This window comes from Nicotiana attenuata, unplaced genomic scaffold (genome assembly GCF_001879085.1).
Source record: "Nicotiana attenuata strain UT unplaced genomic scaffold, NIATTr2, whole genome shotgun sequence".
NCBI classification, from domain to species: Eukaryota; Viridiplantae; Streptophyta; class Magnoliopsida; order Solanales; family Solanaceae; genus Nicotiana; species Nicotiana attenuata.
The window spans coordinates 124,310-135,987 of NW_017670802.1; the positions used below are offsets into that span (position 1 = coordinate 124,310).

Here is an 11,678-nt window from a genome sequence, read left to right on the forward strand (position 1 = left end):
AAAGCCACTTGTTCAAGTTCTTCTGCCGTGAACTTGGTCGCGTCTGTTTCTTCCGATACCTGAAAATATCTTGGTACCTGGTGTGATTCCGACGACTCCTCCCCTTTGTTATCTTCGCTTGGTATGGGAGCAGGTTTCGGTTCCTATAATTGCTATGTGTTGAGTTCCTTCCCTTTGCTGCTGGAAATTAATACCGCGTTAATTTTTCTTGCTACCGGTTGATCTCCTCTTATTTGTTTGATTCCCTCCGGAGTCAAAAATTTCAGCAGTTGGTGATATGTTGATGGTACGGCCTTCATTTCATGTAACCATGGTTTGCCGAGAATTATGTTGTAGCCCATGTCGCCGTCCACCACTTCAAATAAGGTGGTCTTTGTGATCCCTTCGGCATTCGTGGGCAGCAAGATCTCCCGTCGGGTTGTCACACTTGCTAAATTGAACCCAACAATGAGCTTTGTTGTCGGAATGATGCTTCCGGTTAGCTTGGCTTATTCCAGAACTCTCCATTGAATGATGTTGGCTGAACTTCCTGGGTCAACAAAAACACGTTTAATCTAGAACGTTAAGAGAAATTACCAGGGCATCGTTGTGGGACAGAAGAAGTCGAGTGACATCTTCTTCTGTGAAGGTGATGACGTCTTCGGCGACTTCTCGGAGTCTCTTGCTATGAGTCACTGATACCTTTGTCTTCTTGGTTGCCAAAAAAGTTACACTGTTGATCTCATTCCCCCCAAAAATCATATTGATAGTTAGTTGATGAGGGTTTTCCCCTATCTTCGAGGGTTCTGCGTTGTTTGAGCTGCGGCCATAATTGTTCTTGTCCCAATCGCTTAAGAATTCCCTAAGATAGCCGATCTTCAACAGCGTTGCCACCTCCTCGCGCAGATGTCAGCGGTCCCCAGTTCGATGGCCATGAGTCCCATGATATTCGCACCATAAATTAGGATCCCTCTAGCTGGGATCAGATATGATCGGCCTCGAGAATCGTGCTTCCTTGATGTTTCTCATTGCCGATACCAACTCCACTACGTTGATAGTGAAATTATACCCTGAGAGTCTGGGATAAATGGAATGCCAGTAACCCGATACCTCTTTGTCCTGCAACAACCTGTTGTTTCGGCCGCGGTCAGTTAATCTATCAGGGGCGAACCTATCCACTGACCGGAACCCTGTGTTGTCGCATCCTTCGGAACTCTCATAGGGAAAACATCGACCCTTAGAAGATCGTCGATCTGCATCAAAATCATCTTTACATTTATCCCTGTTCTTTTCACGATCCCGACCCTTGTTTGATACTGGGAACCCGAGTTGATCATCTTCTATCCTTATCTTTAATTCATAACGGTTATGGACATCCGCCCTTGTGGTTCCTTGGAACTCGAGCGGGCTTTCTTTCAGCTTTCGGGAGGCGTCGGAGCTCCTCGGGTTCAAACCCTTAATAAATGCCTTAGCTTCCCATTCATTTGGCGCGGCCGATAACAACATCCTTTCTTTCTGGAACCTAATCACAAATTCATGCAACAACTCGGACTCTCCCACCTTCCGAGCCTGGACCTTCCTAGACCCAATATGGGCCTCGATGAAAGAATCTGTGAGCATTTCAAAAGAATTAATTGAATATTCGGGTAAAAGCGAATACCATGTCAAGGCCCCTTTCGTGAGGGTTTCTCCGAATTTCTTCAGTAGAACCGACTCAATCTCATGTTGGGCCAAGTCGTTTCCTTTCACCACCATTGTATAAGTTGTGATATGCTCCTGAGGATCTGAAGTCCCATCATACTTTGATATGTTTGGCATTTTGAACCGTTTCGGTATCAATTCTGGTGCTGCACTCGGTTTGAACGACAATTGAGTATACTTCTTCGAGTTCGGGCCCTTCAACACTGGTGGTGCTCCTAGAATTTGGTTCACGTGAGCATCGAACTCTTTCGCATTCTGATCCATTCGCTCGTTCATTTTCCTTATGAATCTCATGAGTTCGGTTTTGAAGGGATCATTGTCGTTGTCGTTACCGGATCCGCTGATGAACCCCCCGGCTCCGTCGAAGCCGACCTCACCCCTCGGGTGTTGCAACTCTTTGAGCTATTTGATTCGTGGGAGCGCCAGGAAGAATAAGTCCTTTACCATTCGCATTGTTGGAAGTGCTTGACAATGCCTACTTTAGTTCTGTCATGACCTGGTCTTGCCTTGAGAGATGGCCCATGATGGTCTTTTGCTGCTCTCTCAAGATCCTTACTGTTTCCGCAACATGCATGTCCTCTGCGTCATCAAGAGCTGTCTCCCGCACATGCAGGGGATATTGCCCGCCATGGACTGCAGTTGCTACGTCCCCCTCATTGCCGGTGTCACTGATTCAATCCTCATGTTGAGGCAGATTTTCTTATGCCTCAACGTTGTGTGTGATGTTGACATCATTAGCTGCTATTTTTTTTTTATTTTTGCTATGAAACAAAGAATCAAACAAGTTAGTAATAGATGCAAGGATCAACTTAATTACGCAGATGTCTAAGCCCCATGGTAGGCACCAAACTGTTTACCCGTAAAATGGTACAGTTGAATTTGTTGCGTGGTTTATAGTCAAGCGAAATATTTGATCCCAAAAATAATAAATTAATTACATGAAATAAGACTTAGCGTTGAAATCAGAAGAAATAACAAATATAGTTCCGGGAGCAAGGTTTCCAAAGTTGGGATAAGAACAATACTAGACAAAAAATAGAGTTTTACTATTATTTAGCTTGAGAATAAAATGTAGCATAAGTTTTGCCAAAGATTTTGTGTGCTACAATGGTTTTTGAAGTCCCTTTTTATAGCTATACCTAGGGAATAAGATCCTAGGATCAAGCCCTTCTTAAATGACAATAATGGGGGTCATTCGTGAATATGTAACGGTAGGCCATGAATGCCAAAATTCTCTGCAACGGCTGTATATTTAATACTGAGAAATATTCTTCATTAAATGTCATCTTGTGACAAATATTCGTTTGCTTCCGTTGACTGCGTTCCCTTGGAGATCTACCCGATACCAACCGAAACTGTTATTCTCGATCTTGGTTTTCAGTCCCTTCATCTTCCATCTGCCTCTGATTCCACGTGTCATGTAATCATTCGAGCATTTATGATAAACCAATTTCACCATATACATTTACCTACCCCTAATGATAATTAAATCAAGAAAAGTATAAGGGGATAAGAAGTGGATCATCTGTTCACATCATTGACCCTGTCAAGGGCCATACACAAGTGGTTGCCAGCTTAATCAAATAATGAAACTTGCGAAGCAATCTTTACCTAGATGTACATATTAAATATACCTTCATCTGTATTTTTACAGAACCAAAAAATTAAACTAGTACCATCACACTAAAAATGCAAGGTCTCAAAATCAAGATTCCCAAAACTGCAGATTTAGAACAGCCAACATCAGCTCAAATAGTTGCTTCTATTGATGATCTCTTGATTCAAATTTTATTACACCTACCTATAACATCACTTCTCTACTTCAAAACAGTATCCAAACATTGGTTTTCTCTCATTACTAATCCACAGTTTTCTGTCCTTTGTCAACCCAATCCAAATCCTGCTTTAGGCCTTTTCTTGCCCTCTACTTCTGTTTTAAAACCAAAGTTTGATTATATCCATTTTAATAGCCAAAATCCCACAAAGCCGCCATTCAAGAAACTCAAATTTACTAAGGACCCTTCTGGCATTACTATTCTCCAATCTTGTAATGGACTATTACTTTGTTGCAGTAACCGAATTCGTCAACCTATAAATTACTATGTTTACAACCCTACTACAAAACATTACACAACACTGCCAACATCATTTCTTGGAACTGAAAATTCCAAGATTCATGGTTTAAGCTTAGCTTTTGACCCTATCAAGTCTCCTCACTATAAAGTAATTTGTATTCGCGATTCAGTGTCGTCTCCTCGGCATTATCAGATTGAAATTTACTCATCTGAAACAGGTCCCTGGAGATTATCAGGCGGTCCATTTATCGCTGATGTTAATTTTAGCAAAGGAGTTTATTGGAATGGATCAATTCATTGGATTAGTACTATTGGCAACTTGAATTCTTTATGTTACAATATCGATCTTGAGAGTTTAGGAGTAATGCCAATGCTACCTGTGCCCGATAACTACGTATCATTAACCATTAGCTATTTCGGGGAATCTTGTGATCATTTGCACCTTATACAACTTTCTAATCCACAAATCCAGTTTGATGTATATGAGATGAAAAGGGACTATTCTGAATGGTTTGTTAAGTACAAGGTTGATCTTCATCCTATTGCTACTGCTTTTCCTAAGATGACTAATACATATCTTGATCCTTTTGAAATTGATTACTATAACTTCGCGATATTGTCTCTCGTTCGAGGTAGACGAGACGAGGATGCATTTATGGTACTGGGAATTCCTGGTGATTGTAAGGCGATAAGGTACAATCTTGTAAGCAAGAGTTATGAGAAGCTATGTGATGATGAGGTTGGAGATGAACAAGTTTGTTTTCTTAGTGCAGCTGGTGCTTTTGAGTATATTGAGTCTTTATGTTGTGTTTGAATCAATTGCTAAATTTTGAAATACTATATGAAATAAGGTGCGTGATGTGTTGTTTGGAGAGAACTAGGAAACAGAAGATATTAGTATATTTTTAAGCATCTCTTCTAAAGTCGGTATAAGGTTTGCGTACACTCCACCCACGCCCAGACTCCACTTTGTGAGATTATAAGGTTTGCGTACACTCTACCCACGCCCAGACTCCACTTTGTGAGATTACACCAGATTTATAGTTATTGTTGTTGTTAAGCATCTCTTTTATTGTTTAAACCAGAGAAATATTTTTCTCAATCCTAGTGTTGTTGATGCATGGTTTCTGTTTTCCTACCAAGAGGGAAATTTTCATGCATTTTTCTATACACTTTGTTCATTGGGAAGGTATGGAAAAATCCTTGGTAGGCAGCGCTTTCCCCGAATGGGGCCTACGCGGCGCGAATCCGAACATAGTCGGGCTCCAATGCGGTTACCGGACACCGGGTGGGAAACCAAAAGAAAAGGTATGCTTTTCCTCTTAATACAAAGGAAATCAGACATCTAATTTTATGGATGTCTGATGAGTGGCATTTGATGGGAACCTTGGCGTAAATGGTAAAGTTGCTGCCATATGATCAGGATATCACGGGTTCGAGCCGTGAAAACAGTCTCTTGCAGAAATGTAGGGTAAGATTATGTACAATAGACCCTTGTGGTCCGACCCTTCTCCAGACTCCGTGCATGCGGGAGCTTAGTGCACCGGGCTGCCCTTTTTCTGATGAGTGGCATTTCAGCTTTAAGGATGTTCAGAAATGAATCTTTGTTTTGTACATACGGAAAAATGAACTTGTTAATCCTAAATTTGGCTGAATCTTGTATTCACAAAAAAAAAAAATGCTGGACATTTTGATAGTGTTACATAAGAATTACAGACAAACTTGACAACAACAATAACAGCTACGCCTCAATCCTAAGAATACAAACAAACTCATCTATGAAAAAAAAATGAAAAATGAAAAAAATGATATTGACAAGCAAGAAACTATGAACTATTTCCACTCATATTGTAAATATTAGTAGCAATTGTTATAAGGCTAGTCACAACTGCTTGAACAATCATGATCACTGCAATGATCTTATCTTTTCGCGAAGATATACCATGGACATCTCTGCCAAACAAGAAATCGATGTATTAGCACAAATAAAAGAACGAAAATAACTTAAAATCGCTATAGGAGTAAACACGAGTGAGAGAAAGATCGATACCTTAGGGCAATTGCACCTGGAAATATGAAAGCAAGACAAACACCAGTAGTTGATCCCATGAACTGGAAAATGTACCATATAGACGGGATAAAAATGGCCGCTATATATGAGAACGCCAACAAAACCAAACTAAGAGACACGAAACGTTTGTTGTCAGAGGCCAAAATAGGCTTTTTAGGGAATATGAGTTCATCTATATTGGCCCTTAAGGAGAAATTCAAGAGAGGAAACACCAGCATTAGGTGAAATGCATAGCTCAATCGAACTATATCGTTTAGCATTGAACTGATTGCTGAAGTACCAGAAGATTTGTCGAAATTTACAAGTATGTCTGGCATGATTGAATCCCCGAATAAAAGGTACCCGAAAATGCCAATTGAAAAATAGATAGCTGCACATAGTACTAATGAAATCTTGACAGCGGACGACATAGCTGCTGGTTTTCCCAACTCAGTTCCAATAGGATGAACTGCAGACAAGTTATAATATCACATTCATCATCAAAGTTAACATAAAACTAAACAAGAATCGAAACGAATGTAGAGTTCTTACTTCTTACCATTGAAGTGAAATGTAAATGCTGTAACAATGACAGGGACGGCGGTGAAAAGGTTGAAGAAAGATGTTTGATGATCCATCTGAGGTAACATTCTTGGACTTACTGTTTTCCCTTTTAGGATTGCTATAATTGCCATTACTGAACATATGACAACAAATACAATTGCTAGGAGAACTGCTAATGCTGAACTCAACCACAACGATTCTGCAATCACGCGCCACACATAGTACAAAATGTCAGCAATTCTTAACTGATTCGGACACATATATATCGACTAGGACAAGCAGAAAAAAGGTATATGTACTAACCAATGCGTCGATAGAGGACTAGAGGAAGCATAACAAACAAGACAATGAAGAGGATGGCGAAATTACGAGAATTCCACCAATGAATCCCAAACCATTCTTGTAGAACACCAAGATGTTCTCCTTGTCCAGAAAGAACATCTCCTGCTCATAGAAAATAACAGAAACTGTTACCAGTTGAATCAATCACTCAATTCCGTTCAACTTAATTCCTAAGCATATGTCTCAACTTTAGTTATGCATCAGAAAATCATTAGAAAAAGCTCCAGAAAAAGGGTAAATCCAAAAAACAAGAAATAGGGAAATCAGGTAATTTAACATGTACAGATAGATGGGAGAGAGCAGGCATCATGTGAAATTAGTCGAGGTGCCGCGCAAGCTGGCGTGGACACCACGGTTATCAACAACAAAAAATGTACAAAACATTACTAAAGCTCTATTTTTCTTTATCTACAGAATCATTCAACAATTAATTACTGTTAATCAGTCCCATGGTTTCCTTTTCAGACTCAAACTACTCCAAAATATATACTCCATCCGTCCCAGTTCACTCCCAAAACGAATGACACTTTTTTATATTTAGTAACAAGTTAACTTCAAACTATTTTACCCTTAACGAGATGATTTACATCCCCAAATAATAATGGCTTGTTTTAGATCGCAAGTTTCAAATATCTTTCTTTCATTCTTAAAACTCCGTGCCCAATCAAACACTATCACATAAATTGGGACAATTTACAGCCCCAAATAATAATGGCTTGTTTTAGATCGCAAGTTTCAAATATCTTTCTTTCATTCTTAAAACTCCGTGCCCAATCAAACACTATCACATAAATTGGGACAGAGACAGTACTAATTTCGCTTTTACTTTGATTTCAACTAAAAAAGGAAAGAACCAAATAGTTTTTGGCTCTAGAAGTTGATGAAAAGTCAGATATACAACAACAACAAACTCAGTATAATCCCACAAAGTAGGTCTCGGGAAGGTACTCTGTATGCATACCTTACTCCTACCCAGATGCAGAGCCAGGTTTTCAAGCTTATGGATTCGGGATTGAAATCGTTTTAAGTTACTGGGTTCCAAATTAATAATTTATACATATTAAATAGATTTTTTAATACAAATACAGGGTTCGAACTAAAGCTACTAGGTTCGGCCGAACCCGATCCCGACGCTCTAGCTCCGCCCCTGCCCCTACCTCGTGGAGGTGGAGAGGCAGTTTCACATAGACCCTCGGCTGATGAAAAGCCAGATATGATTTGCTTAATTAAGACAAACCATATTAAACACATTAACAACAAAGTGATAGAATCAAGAAGTTAAATTTATACTTACCAATAATAATAAGGTACATAATCAAGCAACCAAGATTGGTGAACATAACAGCAATTTGTACAGCAACAGAACCAATCTTTCCAAAAGACTCATTCATTAATGCAGCATAAGTTTTCGATGACTCGCCCGCATACGTAAACCTCAACATGAAATCAACCGATATGTCAACCAACAAAGCAACCAACACAATCAATATAAAAGCTGGAATTACACCTAAGACTTTCAGAGTTGCTGGAACAGACATAATTCCAGCACCAATAATGCTTGTTGAAACATTAAAAACTGCTCTCAAAATCAGTAGTTGATTTTCCTCTGTATTAGATTTTGTCTTTGGTAATAAAGGAATGTCAGCTCCAGCATCATTTTTTGCCGGAGCCATTTCAGAGACAATGAATGTAGAATTCTTGATTTTGTTGTGTTTTTATGTTTCTATATTCTGGTTTTTTAAAGAGTGTAACAATAATTGACTAATTTTGTAAATTTACGAAAAAGGGTGTGAGACATTGGTAGGTACAAATGAATGATTACTCATAATGAGTATAGTATGTAGGGGTAAAGTTGGAAATTTTGTGAGGATGATAGATTTAGTTTAGACATTTTGAGAGGTGCATATGGACGCGGCAATAGCGACCGGTTAGATAGATTAAATGTACGTGGACGCAATTATGGGAGAAATGGGTCTTTTCTAATTACAGCTCATGGCCCGTAAGGACTAAAGGCTCGTTTGGCACGAGGGATAAATGGATAATGAATCTCAAGATTAAACTTGAGATGAGTTTATCCCATATTTGGTAGGGTTAAAATCATGGTATAACTAATACCGAAATTATTATTCTGGAATTGTAGTATTTTTTTATCCCTATGGGAGGCTGGGACAATTAATCATAAGATAAATTATTTCTCAACCAAACAACCCCTAAGGATTAGAAAGATTTAACTTATATGTATTGACAAAGTGTATAATGTCGTATTTTAATATGTTATAATAGGCAATTTTAATCCACTATACAAATAATTTATTTTGCTTTTAAGTTAGTAACTGTGTTTATTTATTTTTATTTTTACGAATGAGCACCTGTAGTGAGAGTTTATCATGTCTGTCAACATACCGTAATCCTCCTCTTTTAGCCAACAGCAATGTAAGCAAGCTCACACGAGCAGAAGCCCTGGAATCATCAGGCTCATGACATGAAGATTGCAAGTTCAAATGTTGTCCCCAACGTGGCTGCTTTTAAGCAACCTTCTAGCTGTTTTGCTATGCATCCCTACCTCCTTTTATTACTGAGCGATCATTTAGGGGCCTTAGCTGGTGATACTTTCATCGGTCGCTCAAGATCTTTGGCCTTTATTCGGACCCGATGAAAAAATGGGGATTAATTCTTATGGACTCAACAGCTGCTATTACATGAACAATTACTATTGTTATTTTTAAATATAATAAAGCCACTTGAGGACAATAATGAACAAACAAATAACATGATTCGTGGGATTCAATTACGATCACAAATCACGTGGTCAAGCACTATGATTATTACCAAACAAAAAGAATAGTCAAAACAATATTGAGCACGCCACTAGTTAATCTAGAAAAGTTATAGTCCAATTAAACTTCTCCTACTAACCTTTTTGTGTATAGCTAAGTTAATGTAGGAAAGTCACTTGTTGAAAGATATTACTCTCTCCGTTTTAATTTAGATAACATATTTCGCTTATCGAGAGTCAAATTATATCAAGTTTGTCCAACATTTTAAAATATTTTTTAATCAAATTGACATGAGAAAAATTGCAACTTATAGTAATATTTTTTGTATAATTTTTGAATATTTAAATTTTAATTGTAGAGTACTCAACGTTTAATCAAATTAACTTTCGATATATGCTATCTAAATTAAAACAGAGGGAGTATTAATTTGTTTGGCACCATGAACTTGGTTTTTTTAGGACGATAAGCAACCGAAAAATCGTGATTCAAAGGATTTAATTGAGGTCACAAATCACGTCTTCAAGCAATTTGATTTTAAGTAAGCTTCTTAAAAATAATGTAGGAAAGTGACTTTATTGATTTATTTAAAGAGTCATTATAATCTATAAAATATTATTTTTTTTCTTTTATCCTAATCCGATATTCGACTATGTAGGAATAAAGTGTTCCATATCTAAGCTCGAATTTAGGACTTATAGTTAAAATCAATTAATACTTAACATTCCATCATAATTTTTGTTTGTGTTGCAAAAATATTTGATATTCTCTTTAATTTGATTGAGGGTCAGACATTTTGCTTATTTTATGGAAGCATCTCTTTATATATAGTTTATAGTGCTTGTATTGAGATCTGTTTATATATATTTTATTTTATGGGAAAATTTCATATTAAAACAACTGGGTTGCCTCCTTTTCAACTTTATAGCCCATATTTCAATTTACAATTGAGTAGCCCAAAAATTAGAGGCCCATATCCGAAAAAAGGGACGTTATTTCCGTTTTTTGGGAGTAAGAAGCGGGATTTTCTTTGTTTTAGCAGGATTTTCTCTGATTCTTTCCAATCTTCTTCCCCAAATACTACAAAAACGAGATCTTGCGATCAATGCAGCTCCAAAAACCCTAGAATTTCTTCTTCGTCTCGAATTAACAGCAAATCAAAAACGAAAAGTGAATTTTTTTTGCTGCAAATCAGCACAATTTTCATTTTTGCTGCAATTTTGATTTCAATTTTTTGTTCGATGGAGATTTTTCCAGTTTACGTTCTTCATAGTGGTGAATGGGAAGAAAACAAGTTTATCAATTTCGTCAGCGATTGTGTAATAATCGAGTCGACATTCAGCTACAACAATTTAGTTGCAGCTATTTCGAAACAAATTAGGATCGATAGTGAGTTAAATACAATAGAGATTAACTTTCTCCCAAATGTTGGTTTGCCATCGATCCTGATTTACAACGATACAGGTGTTAAGGTGTATATCGAATTAAAGAAGAAAAACTTGAATTTCACTGAATATCCCTTGTTTGTGACAGTGAAAGAGATTTATGATAATCGTTTGGTTGCTACAAGTTCTAGTTGTGTGGTTGCTACAAGTTCCAGCTGTTTGGTTGCTACAAGTTCAAATTCTAGAGATATATCCACAATTGATAGCACTGAGATTATTGATATCGAATTTATTGAAAACACGAAATTTAGTGAAAACACGGGTATAATAGATGATATATTGAACGAATTTGTTGAGGAAGATCAAGTTTATAAGGATAAAGAGACAGTTGTCAGTGTGATGAAGAACTTGGCTGTACGCGAGAGGTTCCAATTCAAGGTGAAGAGATCAAGCGCAACAAGGTATGTAAATAATTGTATATTCTGTTATATATATGTATAAATATGTATAAAGTAGTATATATTTGTATATAGGTATTAAAATTAGTATATATGTAGTTATGTTTTTGTATACAAGTGTATTTAGAAGTTGAATGATCTTTAATCCTAGGTATCACCTTATGTGTGTGGATGACAATTGTGCTTGGAGTTTCAAATCTTCTGCCGTTTTCAAGGCAAACATATTCAAAGTGAGAAGTTACAATAATAATCACACATGCGGCTATGGTGAAAGATACTTAACACAACGTCAAGCTACTTCGGGTGTAATTGCTAGTATAGTCAAGGACAAGTATGTTAATCCAAAAAAA

At 37.4% G+C, this 11,678-nt stretch overlaps 2 protein-coding genes across 2 annotated transcripts; one reads left to right on the forward strand and one right to left on the reverse strand.

Moving 5' to 3' along the window:
* Positions 1-3,369: 3,369 nt before the first annotated feature.
* On the forward strand, positions 3,370-4,569 carry LOC109243440 (F-box protein At5g07610). Its single transcript, XM_019410373.1, has one exon. The coding sequence runs from the start codon at positions 3,370-3,372 to the stop codon at positions 4,567-4,569; it is 1,200 nt and encodes a 399-aa protein (XP_019265918.1).
* Positions 4,570-5,381: 812 nt separating this feature from the next.
* LOC109243450 (probable sodium-coupled neutral amino acid transporter 6) lies at positions 5,382-8,430 on the reverse strand. Its single transcript, XM_019410385.1, has 5 exons — positions 8,006-8,430; positions 6,673-6,813; positions 6,365-6,568; positions 5,806-6,274; positions 5,382-5,708 (listed from the first exon to the last, which is right to left on the reverse strand). The coding sequence occupies exons 1-5, from the start codon at positions 8,382-8,384 to the stop codon at positions 5,582-5,584; spliced, it is 1,320 nt and encodes a 439-aa protein (XP_019265930.1). The 5' UTR covers positions 8,385-8,430; the 3' UTR covers positions 5,382-5,581.
* Positions 8,431-11,678: the final 3,248 nt, after the last annotated feature.

Bases quoted from the DNA above. Each gene is read 5' to 3' on its own strand.
- LOC109243450 (XM_019410385.1), bottom strand. From the start codon at position 8,384: ATGGCTCCGGCAAAAAATGATGCTGGAGCTGACATTCCTTTATTACCA. The intron at 6,814-8,005 runs GTAAGTATAAAT...TTCTATGAGCAG, and splicing joins TATGTACCTTATTATTATTG to GAGATGTTCTTTCTGGACAA. The intron at 6,275-6,364 runs GTAAGAAGTAAG...ACTTGTCTGCAG, and splicing joins ATTTACATTTCACTTCAATG to TTCATCCTATTGGAACTGAG.
- LOC109243440 (XM_019410373.1), top strand. From the start codon at position 3,370: ATGCAAGGTCTCAAAATCAAGATTCCCAAAACTGCAGATTTAGAACAG.